This window comes from Peromyscus maniculatus, chromosome 20, assembly GCF_049852395.1.
Source record: "Peromyscus maniculatus bairdii isolate BWxNUB_F1_BW_parent chromosome 20, HU_Pman_BW_mat_3.1, whole genome shotgun sequence".
In the NCBI taxonomy this organism is placed as follows: domain Eukaryota; kingdom Metazoa; phylum Chordata; class Mammalia; order Rodentia; family Cricetidae; genus Peromyscus; species Peromyscus maniculatus.
In genome coordinates this window covers 47,551,304-47,575,385 of record NC_134871.1, presented here as the reverse complement: position 1 = coordinate 47,575,385, position 24,082 = coordinate 47,551,304, and the positions used below count along the sequence as shown (strand labels likewise).

At 48.7% G+C, this 24,082-nt stretch overlaps 1 protein-coding gene across 7 annotated transcripts in view; it reads right to left on the bottom strand.

The window, feature by feature from the left end:
* LOC102921388 (cytokine receptor common subunit beta) overlaps positions 1-21,028 on the bottom strand; it is a 32,100-nt gene extending 11,072 nt beyond the window's left edge. The window contains exons 1-6 of one of the 7 annotated variants that reach the window (XM_076556303.1): positions 20,876-21,028; positions 15,286-15,350; positions 13,848-13,996; positions 4,726-4,900; positions 3,556-3,679; positions 701-888 (exon numbers count right to left, since the gene is read on the bottom strand). In XM_076556303.1, the coding sequence (XP_076412418.1) occupies positions 701-888; positions 3,556-3,679; positions 4,726-4,813 (400 nt within the window). In that variant the 5' untranslated portion in view covers positions 4,814-4,900; positions 13,848-13,996; positions 15,286-15,350; positions 20,876-21,028. Of the gene's footprint in view, positions 1-700; positions 889-3,555; positions 3,680-4,725; positions 4,901-12,935; positions 13,659-13,847; positions 14,050-15,165; positions 15,222-15,285; positions 15,681-20,875 lie in introns of those variants that run through there. The other 6 variants (XM_076556308.1, XM_076556306.1, XM_076556302.1 and 3 more) reach the window with 6 other exon arrangements.
* Positions 21,029-24,082: the final 3,054 nt, after the last annotated feature.

Sequence of the window (24,082 nt, the reverse complement as noted above, 5' to 3'; positions counted from 1 at the left end):
GCTCCTGTGTGTCTCCAACCCTTTGCCTGAAGCCTGATCCCCCAGGAGGAGGGGCTCTCTCAGACCCCACACCACTCACTTGACCACACCACTCAAGCCAGCAGGGTTGAAGGGCAAACAGGACCCGCTAAGAGCCTGACAGATGTTTGGAGTTCAATGCAAACCTCACTTTCTCCTTTAGTCTGAAATGCTGGGGACCAGTCTGCTGCAGTCCCCACACAAACCTCCCGGATGATCATGGTCCCCTAAGACCATGCTGTAGCCATGGGTGCTGGGGACCGCTGCTCACCCTTGGGGACAGAGAGTGTGAGAGTCCGGCTCTGCGTCAGAAGCATGGAAGGGCATGGCAACGTGACCTATCATGGCCATCCCTGATCCATGGTCTTCCTTTGGGATTTCTGTGGGTCTTGTCAGTCATAGGAGAAGGTGTTACAGTCATGAGGCAGGACAAGTAAGACAGCATTCCCTGACCTGCAGAGTCCTACAGAGTCACAGGCATGGCTCCTCCTAGAGGACAGCTTGGGGACTTGGGAGTTGGCAGAAGCCAGTGGGACAGGGGGACCCTCAGGCAGAGGCCTCATCTCACATCTGTTCTAGCCCCAGGGCATGGCCCCTAAATCCCGGAGACACTCACTCTAGCCCACCTCCGGTAGCTACACACTCTTGTACCCACTGCCCAGGCAGGACCCACGCTCCTCACCATGCTGGGCCAGTGGAAGCACGAGCTGGATGCCCACGTCCCGATTCGGCTGGAATGAGTAGTAGTCTTCATCAGTGATGCTGAACTGTGTGTAGGGGATGACACATCTTCGGGGCACACAACGGTGGGGGGACGGGCACTCTGACCACAGTAGGTCTTCACTGAGGTCACAGGACACTGGATAGTTCCTGTCAGTGAACATTCATTAGCTCCTACTACATGCCTGATTTTATCCAGGGTCAATGTCGGGCAGTGAACAACACACACACATACAAGCATATACACACAGAGACACACATACACAACACAGATACACACAGACATATACACATGCACAGATGCACATACATGCACAGAGACAGACATTACACAAATACACACAGCTGTACAGACACACACATACATACACAACACAGACACACACAGAGACATACACAGAGACACACATGCACACATACCTGCCCATGCAGTGAGCACCCTGATGGGAACAGGCACACATTTAACCACCAAGTAACATATGTTTTATGAGAAATGTTGTATATGATTAAAAAAAAAAAAGGCCAGGGTGAGGAGCCTAGATTTGGCTGTCAACACATGAACTCACTGCATGTGTCATATGGACAGAATCCCCAGTGACTTGGGGAAAAGCAGGCAGGTTCTGCATCCGGCTGACTGCAGCAAGTGCAGAGTCCCTGGGGCTGCCACCAGGGCTGTAACCAGAATTCACCGAGAGGAGTGTGTGTGCAGTCTAGGTTAATGACCTGGTTCAGGCAATGCTCACTGAAACCTGAGTACAACTCAGGGGGAGCCCGAAAAGCCCCTGGCATCAAAAGGCTTTTAGTTGACTTTGAAAATGGCTATTTTGGGGTGCCACAGGGCAGAGCAGTTTGTTATCCTTGGTCTACCATGAGCTTAGCTCTAGACAGGACCTCCAACCAATGCCATAAAAACAGGTCAAGATCATTCCCTAGCTGAAGTTCTGCTGTCTTCCCCTTTCTGTATCTTCAACTGCAAGGTTAACAATCTTTGGGAAAATAAACTAAAGAGACAAGCTCATAAATCTCAGGAGAAAATGTGTGGATTAGTAGCAAGAAATCTAGCACAGTCTTTGTATCTAGTGTAAACATTCAAATGAAGGATTTGTTTTCTAGAGGTCTGTAGACCTTGAAGAAGTAGAGATCAGTGATGGTTGTCTGTTGTGTAGAGAGCTGTTTTTCTGAAGGAGCTTTACAGCCTTCACGTGACTTCAGTCACAAGACTGTCCTGGCATACCTGGATGTCTTGCATTATTAAATACTGCAAAAAGTGCACATTAGGACTAAAACTGCAGGGGAGTGATGTTTTCTTTCATGAAACATAGATTAGATCGGGACTTTGTTATCAGGGCTTGTTTTAACCATAAACAACGTTTGTGTAACAATCAATAAGCATGCTTCTGCACTGCTGTTAGGGGTTCAGACCTTCAGAGAAAGGTCCTCCCTGTTGCCTCGGAGCCTGATTACAAAGACAAAAACAAAACAAAACAAAAGCCAACAAAACAACAACAACATTACATATTAACAAATAATATCTCTCTAGATGTGCAGTGCCCAGGACATCCATGACTCATATAATTGCAGCACGTGTATCTGAAACCCCGATCACACTGAAACTCATGACCACTTGGTAACTGCCTCAAAGCCCACCTGAGACCAAAGGGACCCTCTCCCCAAGTCCCTCCAGAAGTCCTATACTTTGACACCAACACACAGTGGTCTCTGCCAACTCTGTCCCTGGAATCTTGTTTGGTTTGTACACTTGGCAATCAGTCTTTCCCTGGCCCTAACCACTTGTCCCTGAGTGTTGGCTTTCCTGCCGCAAGCAAAACAGTCCTGAGTCCTGTCACAAGGAACGAGGCTTTCATTGTGTGTGTGTTAATAACAAACATGTCGGGACATAAGTGAAGGAAAGGGGGGACTTGTTTTGGTGCAGGATTCAAAGGATTTCACTGAGTAAGGGGCCGAGGAAAGACTTGGGGTGATGGATTGAGGAGATGGTGCCATCCTGGTGACTGTAAGTAGTCTGGATGGTGATGGTGTCTGCATTACTCAGACTGCATCTCACTGGGGGACAAACATAATAGTGTTCTCTGAGAGGCAGGAAAGGAGGTAGAAGCCATTTTCAACCAGCCCTCCCGGTCATGAGTCAAGCTACCATTCTTCCCAGTTAACAAAGAGAGGCGTGGAGTCGGAGTCAAGGGTAGAATTTGGCTTATGGTGTTGGACTAGAAATAGATATCCTCATCTGAGCATCTCTGCTCATGGCCCATGGTGGGCTCTCCAAAGACTGCATATAGATATGAAGCCAGGGCCTTATTTACAGATCTCACACTCTGCAGTGGACAGAGGAGAAAAGGGAAGCAAAGACCAGAAGGAGCTGTCAGAGACACCAAAGGACCTTGGTGAGTGTGGCGGCTGGGAGTCACATGAAGGTGAACTACAAGGAGGTCATCCTGGGTGGGTTGGTAGATGACGACCCAGGCTGGGCCATTTGACTTGGGGTATTTCTGAGTGACAGGTGCAGTTTGGTTCCCTTGGAGATAGCCAAATCCTGGGGGAGTGCATCCAGGCAAGAAATCCTGGGAAGATGTGAGGGAGTGTGGGCTCCTGAGAGGAGGCTGTGTAAGGAGCAGAGGAGTAGGGACAGGATGCTCAGGGCAGGAGACTGCTGCGGCCACTGCAGGGGCTGGGGGGCAGTGCAGCACAGAGGAAGGTGACCAGGGATGGTGGCTGCACATCATTGGTGATGCCGGGGTGGAGGGGAATGGTGGAGCATGGTCCTTGTGTTGTAATCCCAGTGGACTCAGTGGTACTCACTTTTCTAGCTTGCGATAGAGGGTCACGTTCATGAGGCCCTGGGCGTCCTCCATGTCGGCCCAGCTGCAGATGATGCGGCTGGTGTAGTCATTGTAGCATTGCAGAGTCTGCAGAGGGACGGTCTCTGAGGAGAGAAGAAGGACAGTCACCACCTCCCTCCAGTGCCCCCTGTCCCCTGGTTTTGTTTGTTCATTTTTGTTTTTGTTTTTTTGAGACAGGGTCTTACTGTGTCACCCTGGCTGTACTGAAACTTGCCATGTAGACCAGGCTGTCCTGGAACTCACAGAGATCCTCCTGCCTGTGTCTCCTGGGTGCTGCAATTAAAGCCATGCACCATGAAGCCTGGGTTCCCACAACTCTTTTAAGCACCAGCATCTCCAGCTTCCTGCTGAGGCCCACCCTGGTGACCAGATAGATGGAGGGCCCTGAACCTGGTGGGGCTGTGTTGGGGACTCTCCTGTTTTGCAGAGAACATGAGTGTCCAGTGGATTCTCAGCTGTGACTGCACGTCCTGGCTGCACAGGCCCTCACTGGAGCATTGCTCTGGCCTGTCCTGTTCTGAGGTGTACTTGGAAGGACACACACAGTGACCTTGAGATGTAGCAGTCTCTCCCTGTCCAGGGCCCGGATCTGCTGATTTGTTCTCTGAACTTGGGCTTGGGAAAGGGGATGTGGCTCCCACACTGCCATGGAGGACTTCTAAGTGGCACTGAAGACAGTCTTCCAGCCTCTGGAGCCTCTAAATATCCCACAGGGCCTCTGAGGAGAGGAGAGGGCTAGAGATATTGTGGGGAGAGGGTTTTAGGTCAGAGTCGCCAAAAACAAGGGTTAAGGGATCCTGGAACCCTCAGAGGAGCAGAGTGTCTGGGGGAGGGGCAGAGCAGATGCTGGCTCACTGGAGGTTGGACTGAGCCCTATGTGTACAGAGGGACACCATTGGGCCAGATGCTCCAGGGCCAGGCAATGTTGAGCAGGAAGCTGGAGAACGGGGAAGAGAAGGACTCAGGAGAGTCCTGAGGGAGGAAAAGGAGACAAAGGAGACAGAGGAAGACAGATGGTTACAGTGGCTGAGCTCCTGGGATCTGGGAGCTTCGGGGGATATGGTGGGCGTGGCTCCTTCCAGACTCAGCTAAAAAGAGGGATGGAAAGGGAAGGAGCCTCCAGACTTACCTTGTGCCTCTGTCACACCATGTCCCCAGCAGAGAGCCACCAGGGCCATGTAGAGAAGCCCCCAGGTCAGTGCCATCTGCTGGTCCATTCTGGGACTTTCGGTGGCTGCACAGTGGGCTGTAGCTATGGGCAGGGTGGTGTCTTCATTGTCCTGGGGTGCTGTGTCGCTGCCTGGCTGGGGGTTGGACCACACTCGTGTTACAGGTCTTATGATTCTTTACTCACAGACTGCATCCTCTGAGACTGCAGAAGGGTGTGTAGGCTGAGAGCTGCCCAGGACTGGGATGATGCCAATGGCCAGAACCCAAACAATAGAACCTGATGTGTGGTGCCCAGGACTGTTCCCTTCCCTTAAGTCTCGTTGGCCTAAAGCATGACCATGGGAGAGGTGGAGCTGTTGGCTTCAGAGGCAGCATGCCCCGCAGACCATGGGGCAGTGCCCTGAGATGGAAATGAGGCTGTTTCTCTTGAACCAGGCCCACAGAGGAGCTGAGACCCACACCTTTGAGGGAGCCAGGTCTGATGGCTGCCTTGTCTCTGCACACACACACACACACACACAGACAGACACACACAGACACACACACAAACACACACACAGACACACACACACACACACACACACACGACACACACACACAGACACACACACACAGACACACAGACACACACACACAGACACACACACACACACAGACACACACACATACACACACAGACACACACACACACACAGACACACACACATAGACACACACACAGACACACACACACTGACACACACACACAGACACACACACACTGACACACACACACACAGACACACACACAGACATAGACACACACACAGACACACACACACACAGACACACAGACACACACACACACACTGACACACACACACACAGACACACACACATATACACACAGACACAGACACACAGACACACACACATAGACACACACACACAGACACACACACAGACACACACACAGACACACACACACTGACACACACACACAGACACACACATAGACACACACACACACACACACACACAGAGACACACACACACACACACCTGCCCCTTCTCTAGCACATGCAGACCTGGTGTTCTCCCCGCCTCTGCTCCTTTTACCATCTGTTCTCCCTCAGGCCCCTCTCCTTCCCAGTTCCCCTTTCTCTGAAGCCTGGGGATTTCCTCATTTTCTTTGGTTCATCTGGGAAGTACCAGAGGAGCAGAGCAGTTGCTGTGTGGCCCCTTCTCCTACAAGGCCATTGGAAACTTCAGTCAAGGTACACAGAGCACTCACACCTGTCTGTCCATCTATCACCTGTCTATCAATGCATCTGTCTACCTTTGCATCTATAAATTACCCATCTATCTACCCATCCTTCCATCTATGTATGTACACACCTGTCCATTTTTCTTTCCATCCATGTGTATATATCATGTATCTATGTCTGTCTACACATTCATTTATCATCTATCTATCTATCTATCTATCTATTTTTCATCTATCTATGTAAAGATCTGTCTATCTATCTATCTGTCTATCTATCCGCCTATGGATCTATCTATTAATATATCTATAGATCTATCTTCATATATATAGATCTATCTACCTATGTATAGATCTATCTACTTATGTATAGATCTATCTATCTATCTATCTATCTATCTATCTATCTATCTATCTATCTATCTATCTATTAATATATCTATAGATCTATCTTCATATCTATAGATCTATCTACCTATGTATAGATCTATCTATCTATCTATCTATCTATCTATCTATCTATCTATCTATCTATCTATCTATCTACCTATGTATAGATCTGTCTGTCTGTCTGTCTGTCTGTCTGTCTATCAATTATCTTGCCTTATCTTATCTATCTCACCTATCTCTTGCCTAGCAATCATCCACCTATCTAGTCAGTGGACACCTTAACTAGAACAAGTGCTATTTTACCCCTGAAGGCTCTACATAAATGGAAGAAGAATCAGTAAACATGTAAAATGATGGAATATTCCATTTGAAAATGATAAGATGACAGACACATAACAGCGGCACACACACAAATCCCAAACCTCTCTCCCACACCACTCCCCAAACGTGAGGCTAATTAAGAAATTACAGACTAAGGATGCAGTCACATCAAACCGTTGAGGCCTGCACCCTTGAGCTGTCTAAGCTTAAAGGAATCAAAGGATTCTGAGACAAAGAGTGATGGAGGTGTTTGGAAGCCCAACCCCCTGCCTTTTATAAAGTCAGCAGAGTCACCTAGCAAAGGACAACATGGAAAAAAAAAAAAAACAAAACCAAAACAAAACCCTACAAAGATACCCCAAAGTCTTAATCTGGGAGGATTTCTGTCACAGAACACCACTGACGCAACATTTCATAAAAAGTACAGACATTTATTTCTTGAAGTTCTGGAAAGTGATGAGGCCAAGAGCAAGGCACACGCAGGGTTGAGACCTGATGAGGCCTCTTCCTCATGGCTTCTCACTGCTACCACCATGTGTAAGCATCAAGGGGGCTTCTTGGAATGTCTGATATAAGGGCACTGATCCCCTTAAAGGGCTATGATCCTGAGACCCCATCACCCTCCCTAAGGCCCAATCTCCATCCTCTCATTGGCTATGTGGTTTCAACATAAGACTTTAGGGGACATGGGTACTCAGTCCCTAGCACTTTAAATCAAGGAGAGCAAGTTTCCATCATCGACTGCAACGACAACAGAGTTGTGTCGTCGATGAATAGGAGAAGAGTATTTAAATAGGCACTGAGAATTCACATTAGTATTTAAATACGCACAGAGAATTCATGATAGTATTTAAATATGTACAGAGAATTTACATTAACACCCGACTAAGGTTCAATGCCCACCATCAGCCTGGGAGTGGGCAAAGAGCTTTGCAAAAATTAACACATCAGGATGAGGCAACTGTTACAGTCCTTACAGACAGGAAACAGTACAGGGATGTTGAGTGACAGGTCCATGATGTCACAGCTGTGAGAGACAGGCTGGAACTGAGCCCAGGTGTAGCTTAGGTCTCTCCCACTCGACTGTGCTTCCTTGGGAGGTCGTATTTCCTGATTGGTGGTGGTGGACGTGTCCTGTGTCTGCTCCAACACAGACTGCTCTGACATACTTTTATTACCAGACAGAGCCCAAGGACAGGAAAAGTTGAAGTTCCGAGCCTGCACCCTTGGTTACTGCAGAGCCGAGAGCCATTTAAACAGACTGCTGTTGTCAAAACAAGATGTCTGAAGACAGAGACCCAGGGGTTTGGAAAATCATGCAGTGATGGGTCAGTCACAGAAGGGACCCCACAGACAAGCACCTGACTGGGGAGGATGTGCGAAGGTGAGGACATGGACAGGCAGGGGACACGGTCTGCAGCACCATGGAAGCTCTGAGAAAGAAACCAAGCAGAGGCAGAGGATCAGGGACACATGTGCCCATGTGCCAGCTGCCCAGCTGTGCCTTGCCTTCTTGTCTCAGTTTGCACAGAATAAAAGACAATGTCCTCACTCTCTCCCGACACTAGGCATGGTCTCAAAACTAAATGCTGTCCAGGGAGATGTGAGTGGAGCCCTAGATGTATCTTTCCCAAAGGCCACTTAAAAGACACAGACTTGCGAGGGAAGAGGTCTGATTTAGTTTCCCTTCTTCTTTTCTTTCATTTTCTAACCTATATCTCAGAAGTGATGGGTGGAACTCCAGCAGCCGTTTTGGATCATGAGATAAGGATGGAAGCCACATGCAAGGAATGTGCAATAGGAAGAGAATCAGGCTTCCTCTTGTCACTCTGGAGTGACTACCACAGCCCAAGATCTGCTCCTGGTGTCTCTTTATGTGAGGGGAAAATTAAATACCTGTGGAGTTATGCACCATTTGTGAGAGTTTCTATATGCAAGCAAAATGTACCAGGAAATGCCCTCTGGATTTAAAGGAGATGGCTGTCTGCTAACCCAGAAACAAGAGGGAGAAACTTGACTCAAAGAGGGAGCTGCTGGATAAGGGACAGAGACCGAGTTCAAACCCTGAAGGTCCCCCATGGTAACATGACATTCACTTATAAACTAATGTGAACATTCAGTCTTTCAAGAATAGAAGGGTAATCTAGAGAAGCTTCCAGAAGGAAACGAACAGCAGGCTGCTTCCAGCAGGACAAAGGTCACATTGGCACACAGTTTCTCAGGAGGGACCCTGGATTCTAACCACACACTGAGGAGACAGGGAGATATAGCAGGTAAAAGTATTTGCAAAAGCCTGACAATGTGAGTTCAAGTCCCAGGTTCCATAGTGGAGAGAACTGAGCCCAGAAAATTATCCTCTGACCTCCACACATGCTGAGGTCCATGTGTGCCCTGTACCACATAAACAACACTAAAAACAAGTCAAAAAGACCAAGTTTTACTTGCTGTTCAGGGTCAACCAAAGTTTTGGTTACACGGAGCCTGGAAGAATCTTCAGATATTTCCTGAAAAAGTTATTTTAGCTGTTTGTCTTCAGGAAAGACAGATTCCAAGCAAGCCAGCATGCCATATCGGAACAGAGACACTAGTTCAGCAGGGAAGAAAAACCAGTGTGTGAAGCCACAGTGAGAACACACAGCTGTGGGGAGGGCGGGGCCAAAGCTCAGATGACTAAGGGGGGGGGGAGGGGGGCGGCTTTGAGGCTGAGGTGGGGGAGAAATGAAAACTGCCTTTAGGAGGACACAACATGTTAATTAAGTCCAAGTGCTGGCGTAGAATTATGTTTATAATTAGGAGGGGTTGTTCACATGCAAGGATTGAGTCAGGGCCTTGGTGTGCATTCAGTCCCAGCTACTAGGGAGGCTGAGGCGAGATTATTTAAGACTAGGAGTTGGGGCTAGCCTGGGCAACACTGTGAGAATCTGTCTTAAACAAAACAGAACAAGTAAGGGTTAAAAGTCACTGAGGATGAAGGGTAAGCGTAGAGAGAGGAAGGCTGAGGAGAAAAAGGGGGAAAACAGAACTTACTTCACCCTAATTCCTGAGTTTATGAAGAAATAGAATATTTGGGGGGTGGGTAGCAGACAGAAATTTACCCCAGGCAAAAAAAAATTCCACAAGTCTTTTGGATACTGACTTGTTGAAGGAGCATACATGGTGGTCATATAAGGAACGTTTGATCAGGGAAGGAGGGTCGCTGAGAAGTCTACTCAGTGTATCCCCAGCAAGAGACAATAGCACCAGTATACTTGACAGGACAACGGAAATGGTTAACCTGCAAACTGTTCTGATGTCCTGAGTGTGTCTGCCTGAAACCCAGGGCAGTGCCAGAGCCAGAGGGGACTTGTAGGGCTCCCCTCCTGGCCAAGGCAGGCATGGGAGAAAGTCCCACCTCTGTCTCCAGTGACCAGTTATGCTGAGAACAATCCTGACGCTCAGTACAACAGAAATAAAGGATATAGAAGGATTTTTAATGCCCTGGATGAGCTGATTCTGAATCAGAAGAAACAGAAGAAAGAGGCATGATACATTTGCAAAGAAAAAGAAGTAACTGCAGAGAAGGCAAAAAATAAAAATGATAAGGAATATAACCAAGTGTGTCAGATCTCAGAAATGGAATGCTGTCTCCAGCCACCGAGAGGGAGAGGTTCTGAACACTTGTGACTGGTGACTTGTGGTTAATGATGGAACCATGCTTTTAAGTTAAACTGTTTCTTTGCATCATACCCTCCATTCCAAATCCAGAGAAGATTAAAGATCTGAAACTCAAAACTAAAACATGAAGAGCATTAAAAACACATCTTTAATCTTGGGGGTTGAGTAAAACGTTGAAACCAGAAACCACAAGCAAAACAAAACCCAAACCAGAAGACAAGGCGGGAGCAGAGGCTGGGGGGTAAAGGGTCTTCTTTGCAAGCATGTGGACCTGAGTTCAAGGCCCAGAAGCCAATGAAGATAAAGCTCAGTGAGGTGGCATGCACTTTTGGTCCCAGCACTGAGGAGGCACAGAGACAAAGGCAGATCCCAGGGACTCGTCGACCAGCTGGCCTCGTCTACTTGAGTCCCAGGTCAGCGAGAGACTCTGTCTGCAAAAGAAGGTGGACTGTACCTAAGGACGGACACCCAAGGGTGTCGTCTGGCCTCCACATGAATGTACATGTGCACCCGTGCATCCATGATTACACACACAGAGCAAACTAAACAGTGACAGTTGATGGAAACATTTTATGTGACACTGGACATCCTAACCCTGACAAAGGAAAAACAGAACAGAAACCCAGGGAACTGTATTTTCATCACAGGTAAGTAAACACGTGTACATGGACTAACTGGGTTGGCCCTCAAACATGTGGATGAAGACCATGAAGCAGGACGAAGGGGAACTCCATCCTGTGCACTGAGACTCGGAGGGGAGGGGGGCATCGCCTTTCTAAGCTTTTTCAGTGGGATGACAATACCTGCTAATACTTTATTTATTTATTTATTTATTTATTTATTTATTTATTTATTTATTTACTTTTTATTATTAAGAAATTTTCTATTCATTTTACATACCAAAAACAGATCCTCCTGTTCTCCCTCTTCCCCCCACTCCACTGCTAATATTTTAAACATACCTCTGAGATATGACTCAAGTCAGAGACCTGCAAGACCAGCGACCAAGAGGACATGAACTATTCCAGTCTTCAGGGGAAACAAGGAACAAAACAGGACAAAGCCAGGGCGGAGAGCCTGAGAAAGTGTGGTGGGAAAGGTTCCTTGTGTGTATAGCAAAGTGGGAAAGGGGTTTCTGGAGTAGGAGAGACTGACTGATGCTGGGGAACCTGAGAAAGGCAGCCTGTCTGGAGTGAGGCGAATCATCCCTTGCATCTCAAAAGGAAAGGAAACCTGGCCCTGAGGGGGAAGCTTTACTCCAGTGGAGGACAGTGAACGAAAGGAGACCAGATGCTGGTGAAGAGCCCAGAGACTCTGCCAGAGGTTCCTGAACAGTGGGCACAGCACAGCAGTGAGAGCTGACGGGTCTCACTAACCAAAGACTGTGGAAGCGAGTATGGAGCTGGCCAAGAGGCGAGCCGGGAGAGTCCTCTGCATCCCATCAGTTCTTATGGAAAGAGGTGAACTTGGCACCCTGTTCGGGAGCAACAGCCCAACACCTGCTTGTATTGTAATTTATATATATAAATTACACAATATAAATATGTTATATATGGAAACTTGGTTTTTAGAATACTAGTGTGGAAAAAATAACTATATTCTAATGGGAGCCAAGACTGGTACATTGACGTTGAGAGTCACATTAGAACTACTGGTATTTTCTGTGGATTATTTTGTCTTGGTTTATACCAATGGGATGGTATTGGTGACTTTGGACAAACGCCCACACCTTTTGGAGTTGGTTTCTTCATCTGAAAGGGGTGTGGTCCTCTACATCGCTTCTGTGTCTAAATGCTGCAGACATTTTCCACTATGCATTCCTTAGAAATGACTTAACTGGCATGCCAAACGGCCACTGTGGGGTTTTCCTTTGTTTATTTGTTTGTGGTGTGTTCACACAGCACTTCTGTAAGCAGTGTTTGTTTTGTTTAAATCATTCACTAAACCAAATCCATGGTTAATAAGCCTATGTTTCTGAGATCCTCAAAAAAAAAAAAAATAAGTCAGATTAGGTGGAGTGTGCTGAAGCCAGAACTTTTCAAATTCAGCAGAGGATTTGAGCTTCCTTATCCAGATGTTATTTGATAATTTAAAAGCAGCCACTGCTGAACATCCACTTATAGACACACAAGTGCAGCAACATGTCGCCAGCATCCATGACTCTGGATTATCCTAACCCTTAGTCAATCAGGTGTCTGTGTCTTTGACATTAGACACTGATGAACCATGCCCTCTCCCACAGTCCTGGGACATGAGCAGCTTGGCACAATAAAACTAAAAATGATGAATGGGTTGGGGAAAAGTTACTCACCAGGGGTGAGTGCAAAGTTTACTCACCATGAAACTACAAAGAAGCAAGATATGAATTAATAAAGTTAGAATCTGAATATGCAAAAATGTTCTGGCAGGGCCTCTAAGGAGGGAAACCCCTACAGCCAGGCCCAGGAACCTGTCTGGTGAAGGCACAAATCAGTCCCCTGTGTGAACACACACACACACATACACACACACACACACACACACACACACACACACACACCTTCCTATACCCCGGCACTCACCCTCTGCCGTGGTGGAAAATCTCAAGGCATGGGAATGAAACAATTCTTCAGGTCATATTTGCTGTGAGTGTTTCAGTAAAAGCAGTGGCTGTGAACAGAGACACAGTGGGAAAAGCCCTACAGAACAGGAAAGAGAGTTGTGTCCCTGAGAGCGGATGGGATCCTTTTATGATTTGGAATGTGGTCCTAGGGTGACAGAGGGTCAGTTATGGAGGAGGAAGAATGCTCAAGTGTCTCGGGCCACTTACTTTTTACAGTGTGAAGGAACCTAGGAAAATCAAAGAAGCTGTTTTCAGGCTACTTGTGCTGTGGTCAGTGTTGCTAAAGAAATCAGGATTTCAGGTTTAATAAATTTTAATATATCTCTCCCAGGGCTGCTGAAGTGTGTAGAAGTTTTGCAGAAAGCAGCTGAGAGGTGAGTCCTTAGGCAGATGAGACTGAGTGATACCATCACAAAATCCGGTCAAGAGGGTCTAGAGCAGTGGTTCTCAACCTTCCTAACGCTGCGACCCTTTAATACAGTTTCTCATGTTGTGGTGACCCCGACCATAAAATTATTTCCATTGCTACTTCATAACTGTAATTTTGCTATTGTCATGAATCATAACATAATTATCTGTGTTTTCCAATGATCTTAGGCAACCCCTGTGAAAGTACCTTACGACCCCCAAAGAGGTCGCGCCCCACAGGTTGAGAAACACTGATTTAGAGGAAAGGCTGGAAGGGACACATTTTCCTTAACTGTGGCCAAGCCACCAGCAGTAGATGGAGCCTGAGAACAGGTGTTTCTATACTCAGCAAGCCTGGGTGAAGGAACATACCCAGGCCCTGTGGGCCCTGTGACTTAGCACTAAGATTCCTGGCACAGACAGACAGACAGACAGAATGTCCTAGGAGACCCCAGGGACTCACCAGGGAAGGACGGAGGTCTGGGGTCAGATGAGGAGAGAGCGGCAGCAATGGAGGCACTCACGGGGCAGCATCACCGACACCCCTCGGGTTCCAGTACCGGATGTCAGGGTCCAAAAGAAGACTTGTTAGAGCCGACCACATGGTAGGGTCTGAAACGACATTGCAGCCCATCCAGACAGAGAAGGAGTCTTCTTTGAAAGCCCTTTAGAAAGAGGTAGGGAGAGGAGAGGCGCTGCACCACAGAGAAGTAGGTGAAGGTCCCTTTTCATTGCCAAATTAGGCTCAAAGGCACTGTGTGCTGGGTTTCAGCAGAGCAGGGGTCTGAGCCTCAAGCAAATTCTTGGGTTCACAGGTCATGAGATTTCTCTCAAACAAGGGTTAATGTACGACCTGTGGGACACAGCCTAAGGGACGCATGAGCCAGTCAGTTTGTGAGCTGTGAGATGTGACAGTGGTCAGGCTGGCTCTGACTCCAGTCAGCAGAGGGGCTGAGTGTATAATCGTCCAGCAGGGACAGGTCCCCTGCAGTGTGATGGGACATCTCCCAGCCAGCACCTTAGGAACAGAACACACACATCTGGTCCTGAGTCTAAATGACCTACAATGGTTCAGAGTAATTTATTATTAAAATTATAGTGGTTGAGAGCACAGTGTGATGAGAGAGAGAGAGAGAAAGAGAGAGACAGAGAGAGAGAGACAGAGAGAGAGACAGAGAGAGAGAGACAGAGAGAGAGACAGAGAGAGAGAGAGAGAGAGAGAGAGAGAGAGAGAGAGAGAGAGAGAGAGAGAGAACTTATCTATAGGTCCTGGGATAAAGAAGTGTTGGAGATAGAGGAGGAGATATAGAACCTCCCATGGGACTGGATGTAACTTGTCAAGCTCACTTGGGAAGGGCCCAGAGATAACCAGGTTATCCAGCACCTCTCTCTGTCTCTCTGTCTGTCTCTCTGTTTTTTTTTTTCTCTCTCTCTGTTTCTCCTCCCTTCATTTCTAATTGAGAACAGAGGGGTTATGTCTCCCACTCTCCCTATCCCACAGAAGGGTGGCTGAAAGCCCAGGACAAGGACACAACTAACTTGTGGGTGGCAGAGTAAGATGGAACAGGGTGTTTACCCCCAGGTAGAGCTTTCAGGGGAGTCCTCCCTGCCACCAGACCTCCAGTGACGAAACTGACCCTCACAGAGCCCCAGAGCAGCCCTAACCCTTACCCTCCCAGAGCTCTGGCTGTGTCCCCAGCTGGTACAGTCCTGGGTGCCCCCTCCCCTACAAACTGCCTCGGGGTTGGCGACCTAGTCTTCCCCGGGGGGCCAAGTCTTACCTCCTCAGGTCCCTGGAGCAAGATACCACCCCAGCTCCTTCTCCTCCTGTCCCTCTCTGTCCTGGAGACCCCACGACCCCTCCTTTGAGCTCATCTCTGCTCTGCAGCAGGAAGCCTCACCTCTGCATCGGCTTCAGGCAGCCTCCTTCGGGAGCCTCCAAGCAGCAGCGAGCCCTGGGCGCTTCCTATTTTTGCCACGTCGGGAGGAAACAGAGAGCAGAATGAGGAAGCACCAATGCCCTTTCATAAGCAGCTTCGCCGGCTTCTCAGAATTGCGGACATGCGTCTCTGATAATACGCACGGCATTTATTTCTGCCAAGGACACTGTACCCGACCGCCTCCTGGTCAGCTCTCACATACACTTCACGTCTCAGTCCAGGAATGGTCTCCTCCATGCCACCTTCCCCGACCCCTCTGGAGGAACAGGGGGCAATAGTCACCCTCCCCCTGAGCGTGAGCCCCGAGTCAGGCAGAACTAGGGTGGACCCCAAGGGCACCACTTCTCAGTATGTGGCCTTATGTAAATTAGCTACAGGTGGCCTTGTCAAGCCTTGGGACCCCTTGTGGTATTTTTCTAGAAGCACCTACAAACCAGAAGGATTTTGAGGGAAAAACCTAAGTTCACAACCCTTGGTAAGCAACAGAAGCATTCTGGATCCCTGGGGGTCTGCTCTCCTTTCTCGTTCCTGCCTTAGAGTCCACTGTGACCTGCCCCCAACTTGGTCCTAGGGCAAGTCAGGGTCTACCTCCATTCCCCTCCCCCAGGGCCAGCCATGGCTTGCACCTCCTGACTGGGTGTGAAGTGAATAAATAAATGGACAAAAGAATGAATAACTCTGAGGCTGGTGGGGTTGCGATGAGGTGAGAGAGCCGCTCATTCGGGGCAAATTTAAAGGGGCACCAAAAGAGAAGTCATAGAAGTGAGTGATAAAATGCGTGTGAGTGACATTGTGAAACAGTATGTGAAAACACAAAGCAATGAGTGGAAAAATACAGTGGATGAGGTGTCGGCCTTTGTTTTTAGAGAAGGGCACCATCGGTGACACACTGGTCATTTCTCATTTCCCAGTCCAGAAGTACAGAAATGCAGAAGCAGGAGGCCGGACAGCCAGGAGAGGGACCCCTGGGCAGGGGACAGTCGTCAGCTCAGAATGAGCAGAGTGGGTCAGGAGCAGGCTCAAAACCACCTGCCGACCTCTGACCTTATCGTTCTTTTCTTGGAGATCAGTGTGTTTAAATCTTATGCTTTTAGTCTATGAGGGGGCAGATGCCTGATTTTCAGACACAGCAAGTTCTGTTTTACTTGGTATTTTCTTTTATTCATCAGAAAATGAAAGTCAAAAAAAACCACAGTCTGCCTGGGAGTGACAGACACAGTCCACGGGGTGGACAGCAGGTAGTTGGAACACCCTTGGTTTACAGTGGTGTTAAATTAAGTGCTTGTAATTCTTTTCACCCATGAAATAGCTATGCCATAGTACCTGGTGCCAAATGGCACTGGGGAGGAATCGTGTCAACCCATGAGAGGCTTTCACTGTAAACATGGGACAGCCACACAAGGCAGGTGTCCTCTGTCTGATCACTGGATTCACCATGTGATGTGGCCTTGAAATTCGAAGAAGTCAGTATCTCTTCACACATTGCATAACTGTTTCCCCAAATACCTCATGTTTGAGAAAATTAACACATCATCCCTACATCCCATAACTCCATGTGCAACACATAAGTGAAATGGTCACGTCCACTGTCCCCACCCACACAGGACACTCCAGACATGTAAAATTGACAGGAAATCCCTTGATTCTTTGCTCATACCCCAGTGACAACATGTCTCTGTTGGCAACCTCCTCGTTTGGGGAACGGTGTCGGTCTAGGGTCCTGTAGAGTCCTTGCTGTGCGTGTACCACAGGGGGTGTCACCCATCTCCGGCCGCCTCTTTCAGATACCCATCCCTTGCCTAACATGGAATGAATTTCAAATCTTGACTCAAAGTGCAAATGAATGCATGTGGCTAGTGGCCCCAAGAGGCCTCTTAGAGGTCTCCCCTACAAATGACAAAGGTCTGCAGTGACGAAGCTTCCACTACGTGTGCAGGTCACTTTATTAAATGAAAGTCGCTGGCATATTTATGAAGTGTATCCTATGGTTTGCAGGTCAGAGCCTTAGAAACAGTACCTCACTTAAAGTAATATATATATATATATATATATATATATATAATCATCTACCATAGTTTATATAAGGGAAATGTGTTTAATATGTCTCCATATTTTCACACATGTGCTAGTCAGCTTTAAGTGGCAACTTGACCAGTCTAGTGTCCCCTGAGAATGGGGTCTCACTCAAATGAGGACGTGTCCAGGTCAGATTCACCTGTGGGCTTATCTAGGGTGGGGTTGTCCTGACTGCTTCTGTGCTAGTGACAGGGTCTCACTGTGCAGCCTGGCTGGCCTCCAACTCACAGAGATCTCTTTGCCCTTGCCTCCGAAAGGAAGGAGCATCCACAACAATTGTCTTGATTGTTCCTTGATATCTCAGGGCCCCGCCAACTGTGGGCGGCATCATGCCCTGGGCAGATGGTCTTGAACTGTATAAGAAAGTTGGATAAGCACAAGCCTCGGATCCAGCCCACCAGCACACAGCGGTTTTCCATTGTTCATGCTTCTCACTTCTGTTTGAGTTTCTGCCCTGACATACCCCGTGATTGACTGTGACCTGAAGTAAGCCCTTTCCTCCCCCAAGTTACTTTGGTCGTGGCACTTGTCACAGCATGAATAAAATCAGGCTAACATATACACCTATACAACTGTTCATGCTTTTGCAGAATCAGGCAGACAAACGTTTGCAGCTGTTCATCGGCTTCATACCTCAACATCAAGGACACCAGCTTTTCAGATCTTAAGGACTGGAACAAAGCTCGCCACAGAGGACAAAGGAATGTCTTGATGTTCCCTCTCTTGTGAAAAAGCAAGTTTGCTGCAGCACAGCGCTCACTGCTGGGACCAAGCTCATTCCAGTGGCCACGGGTCTAAACACACACGGGGCCACAGGTACCATACCCAGCCCATGCTCGCACGGGGAAGGGCAGATGCATGGCTCCGCCAAGGCTCCCAGTGGCTTTGATGCTCCTGGCAGTCCTAGGTCTGTGACAGAAATGGCTCACTAACGGGTTCCCCGGGCTGGCCAGCACACACTCTGCAGGACCCTTAGACAGTGGTCCGGTCCACGGTTGAGTGGCAGGTCTGAATCCCCTAAGACGTGAGCTCTGAGTTTGGAGTGCTACCCTTTCACTGTCCCTTGGCATGACTTGGGCACTGGCATCCTTTGGGGACTTTTGCAGAATTCCCTGTACTCCACCTTGGTAAAATCGCCCATGAAGTCTTCATCTCTGCCAGTTACGTCAACACATGTATGCCCATTGTAAATGGAAACAAAACAGAACACCCAAACAGCCACCGTGAAAACAAAACCTACAACCCACACAGCTTGCCCTCTAGGAGAGAAGCATCCGGGAAGTCTCCATCCCAGGGCATTTCCAAACCTGCTCTGCTCCTCACTTTCAGGTGGGTGTCGGGGTATGGCGGGTGGCAGAGGATAATGGTGCCCAAACTGTTTTGTGGTAGCTGGAGGCAGACTGGGCTGTCCCGCAGACTGGCTCCGTGGACTTGGCCCGTGAGCATTCAAAAGTCAAGGCAGACGTGGAGCAGCCCCTTAAAAATGGTACCAGCTTGTCCTCTGACAGTTAAGGGTTCCATCAAAATGCTGTGGAAGGTGCCTCTGAAGACCACGGAAAGACAGGTAAGACAGCATCCTTCTCCATAGAGACGACATCCTTCTCTGTCCATGAACAGCAGCTTGCTTTTGGGGACATTCTGTGTTACCTTTCCTGCCAGCACAGAGGGTAGAGTTGACAGAGGGCCACCGCTCTCCATTCTAGAAACATCTTATTGCCAAACTTGCTCACCTTAAATTCCTCTAGGGGGCACTCATGGGAGGCCCTGTATGTGAGACCTCCCTGCCTTTGCCACAGCCACCAGGTTGGGCACTTTTTACTTAACCACAGCAAAGTGTCTGTCGCTGTATGCTGAGCAGTTTGCTGGGAGAGATGGGGATCTGCTGTCAGGAACACCCCGGGGAAAAGAACTCCCCAATGGAAGGCCAAAGGCTCCCTTCTGATGCTCTGAGTTTTCAGTACATCACAGCGAGGGGGACATGTCAGAGAGAAGACATTAAACCCATGGCAGCCAGGAAGTCAAACCTAGCTTTTTTTTTTTTTTTTTTTTTTTTTTTTTGTGTGTGTGTGTGTGTGTGTGTGTGTGTGTGTGTGTGTGTGTGTGTGTTTTCCCTGCCAGGAAAGGCATGCTGTCCAGGCTTAGCTTGCAATACTCCACCCTGGCAGGGAAATCCCAGACTGGAGTGACCATAGAGAAGCCTCCGACCCTGAGTTGTCTTGGGTACTTCTACCCAGTGTGATGCCTTTTTTTGTTGTGGCAAGGTCAGGAGGCAATAACTTGAGCTGGAGAGGACGGGCTTGAAGAATGTCCCTCTGGGCCTCCCACCATGAGCTCCCCTCTTCTGCTTGGCAGGGGGCTGGGAATTCAGGAAGGGGTTCCAATCCAGCTCTGGCTACCAGGTGCCCAGGTGGAGGAGAGTTCTCAGCTCGGAGGTCCAAGTGAGGTAGCCAGTGCTTGCTCAGCATCTGCTTGGCTCCTTTGTGGATTTAGGGCTGGAAGAGGCCTGCAGGGCTCAGAGCTTTCCAGTCTGGCAAGGATTTCTGTCACCAGGGAACTTAGAGGCTTCATTTACTGCCCCCAGGAAAGCCTAACCCCACTGCCCACCAGGAGACTCACTGTGGTGAGGAGCTGGTTTGTGTTAAAACCTGTGCCGTTTCCAGGCCTAAGCACTTTCCAAAGTGTGCCTGGTAGGCCTCATGCAGGGAGACTGACTTCCACCCCAGATGGAGGCCCAGCCAATGCCCTGAGGTTTCTGAGGGACACGGAAGTCAAGGACTGGGCGTCTTAGACTGTCACGTTCTTCCACACCCTTGGGGTCCTAGCCCATTGCTCTGTGCCTGGATCCCTCCCTGACACCAGAGACTTTGGGGTTTTTTCAGGTTGTTTTGAGATTTGAAAACCAGAAGGCCTGAACTCAGAAGCCAACACCCACCACGGGTCTCCAATGTGAGTTTCCTGGAGCGATGATGACTGCCACAAAGCCTCCGGAGGCAGCAGTCATGGCTTCCACAGCAGCCGGGCTTGCTGTTGTCATGCAAGCGTTTTCTTCAAGTGGTCGTGGAGTGTTTAAACTAGCTAGGATTAGTTACTCCTCTGTGTTGTGTTCAAATCCCTGACAGAAGCAGCAGTGTAAGGGAGAAAGGGTTTCCCTGGACTTCCGTCAAGAGGGGTAGCCTTGGCACCAGGAGTGTGAGGCCGTCTGTAGTCAGGAAGCGGAGAGCCCCAACCCCTGGTGCTCAGCTAGCTTTCTCCTTTGGATGTAGTCTGAGACCCCAGCCCACGGCAGAGCGCCATGTACATTTCCCATGGGTCTTCCCACCTCAGCCAACTGCACCTAGAAACTCCTTCATGGACACACCGGAAGTTGTGTTTCCATGGTGATTCTAAATCCAGTCAAGGTGACCATAAGATGAACCGTCGTCACACAGCAGGACTGCCCGCAGGGGACAGCTGAGGAAGGGGCTGCTTGACTTACCTGATCAAAGCGGCAGAGCTCTGCAAGCGAGGGCGAGAACCGCCGGACTAGGCTGCTTCATGAAAGGGTGGAGAGAGGGGTTTATCTGGGATTGAATTGCCAAGGCTATCTATCTCTCAGGAGGCAGAGAGAGGCGCACCATGGTGTGGGGAGCAAGCAGATGTTATGTGTCAGCTGAGATAGGCTAAGTGGATTGACCAGAAGCTAGATGTCTTTGTCCAAGGTTGTTGACCTTTGGGGTTAAGTAAGGGAAGTTTCTCGTAAACAGAAACCGCCTTATGATATCTACTTTTCCAGTAAACAGAAACTTGCCTTTAGGCTTGTTTACCCAGTAACATTCCTTCTGATTACCTGGCCAAAGTCCTCCTCTTCAGGACAATGTCACCAGCGCGGCCATTTGGGGGCTGCTGCTTTGGACCTAACAGCCACAAGGAGAGGTGTACGTCAGTTTTCAGTTAAGCACTGACCCTCTCGCTCCTGACAAAAGTGTGTGTACACGGAAGGCACAGTCAATTAGTGTTCCTAAGATGATTGGACATTGCTTAGTCCCAACCGTGTGCCTTTGAGAGGGTCAAGTGTCTCTGATCTACCTCAGACATGGTTGTGCTGTCCCACATCAAGGCCCTGACCGATGTCACTCACAGAGTGGTCTGACAAGAGGGTGGGCAAAGACAGATCCATCTTGTTCCCGAGACCTTGCTTTGAATGTCACTGAACTTGGCTCCTCTATACCTAGGACTTAAGTTTTTCTCCAGATTACTAAAAAAGTTCTCTACTGTATTTACATTTAAGAACTTTATAAATTTACCCACTCATATCAAGTGTGTAGCAAATTTATTTATTAATCTACACCCCCAGATATCCACCATCAGGTTAAGAAACAGAACATTTGAGTCCGAGGTGGCTTCGTAGGTCCTGGTATAGTCACTGTCTCTAATGGTGGCCATTGCTCTTTCTCTCACTGTACACCCACTGCGCCTGCTTTCGGAAGGACCGAGATAAAATACACAAAAATGAATGCTCATGGGCTTTCACGTGCACAGTCAGTGCCTTATGTACATTCAGGTGACCCAGCAGCAGTCACCACTGCCCACCTCCAAGACTTTCCCATCTCTCCCAACTGAACCACCACAGCAGCATGCCAGTCCTCCTCTCCTGGTCCCCAGAAACCACCGTTCTACTTTCTGCCTCTGTAAACTTAACTAACTAGGGACCTGATCTAAATGGCGTCACTCTGTGTCTCCCCTTTTGTGCCTAGCTTATCTCACTTAGTATAATTTCCTCCCGATTCATCCAATTGTAGTCTAGATCATAATGCTCTTCCTTTACGTCTTAGTGAGGGTTTCTATTGCTATGAAGAAACACCAGGACCGCTGCAACTCTTACAAAGGGAGACATTTCATTGGGGCTGGCTTACAGTTTCAGAAGTTTAGTTCATTATCATCATGGCGGGACATGGCAGCATGCAGGCAGACATGGTGCTGGAGAAGGAACTGAGAGGTATATATCTTTATCCACTGGCAACGGGAAGTGCACTGTATCACTGGGCGTGGCTTGAGCACAGGAAACCTCAAAGCCCGCTCCCACAGTGACACACTTCCTCCAACAAGGCCGTACCCACTCCAACAAAGCCACACCTCCCAACAGTGCCACTCCCTATGGGGGCCATTTTCTTTCAAACCACCCCACTCTGTAAGTCTGATTTCATGTAGCGATGATGATGATGAAGATGATGGTGGTTGTTAGGTCCAAAGGAAACTCTGAAACTACACAAGGCAGTCCAAATATCCAGAAATGAGCTCAACCTGAACTCTAGGAGGATTCCTGGTGGCTGCATAAAAGCCAGCCTTCCTCAGGAACTTGAGAAGCTGGTTCCCCTCTACCAAAAGGAGTCAGTCCCCCTACCTCTTGGCAGAAGGGACACATGGCTACCTGTGGTGTCAGCCTCTTCCAGTATCACAGGTACCTGTTGTACATTTCCAGTCATGCTGGCATCTTAGCCCTGCTCACCTCCTCCCTACCCTGAACTCCCTCCAGCTCACAGGCTCCTCTCCCCACAGCTACTCATTCTCCTCATAACCCTGCTATCCTCAGCATACTCTCCCACTCGCTCGCTTGCTCTTTCTCTCCCTCCATGCTCTAATACTGCTTCCCTCATTGTCTTTTCTATCCTCTATCCCCTGCTATTCTGCCCCCTGCCCTCCCCAGAGACAGCCCCGGCCATGTCCAGTCTGCTGGCCATGTTCAATCTCGTTCTTTCTCTCTCTGCTCAGGATGCTTTCAGATCCTCTGGCTGTTCTGTCTTTCATCTCTACAATAAGAGCCTTCTCCGTAACCATACCATGGTGTGGTCATGTCGTCATACATCTGGTGCTCAACACCCAGAGGGGCACAAATGGACCCCTCTCCAAGGTGCTGGACTTCTCCTAAGTGAACCAAGCTGCTGATTTGACTCTCATAAGGTATGGATCATTTGTTTCTGCTGGTTCCTGTCACCCACCATATTGGACTTCAAAATTTAGAGTCTGTCTCTTCAGACATTTCTTTTTTTCCACCTGCTCTGTCCTCAGGTGAGTGTCACCGGGAAGTCACTTGCTCTGTCTCTGTCAACTCCTGGAGCTCACTACTGCTATGGAAGTCACACTGGTGGTATATCGGGCAGCTTCTCTCTCCATTCTGGGCACCCACCAATTGAAAGGAATGCCTCGCCTTTGTGATTTGGGATGTTTCTCTCTGACAAGTCTCTCAGTCTGCTTGAGGACATCCTGGATTGAAATTCTTGTCACCAGGACACTTGCTCTTCTCTCTCCCATCCTTGCTGTCCCTCCCAACACGTTCTCAGATCACACCTGGAGCTTACTCTGCCTCTAACCACAGCTAGCCACTTGGTTCTCCTCACCTCCCCTGCTCTGTCTCTGTACCTCTCCTCGGCTCACTGGAATCTGCTGTTTAAGTTCCTCAGGTACCCGGGCAGCTTCTCTGTGTCCTCCTGGGCGTCTGAGACATTGGAATCCTCCGTCTGGTGGAGTTTCTGTTTGAGGCCCTTTTCCCAAGCCTCTCCCATCACCTCTTCCCTCTCCTTCTTTGCTGCTTGCTCTCTCTCTCTCAGCTCACTTGTGTCTCTAACCACAGGCCCTTCCCCTTCAGGCTCTCCTCACCCACTTGGTAAGTGTCCTCTCAGTCTCTCTGTCTCCCGAAACCTGCTCT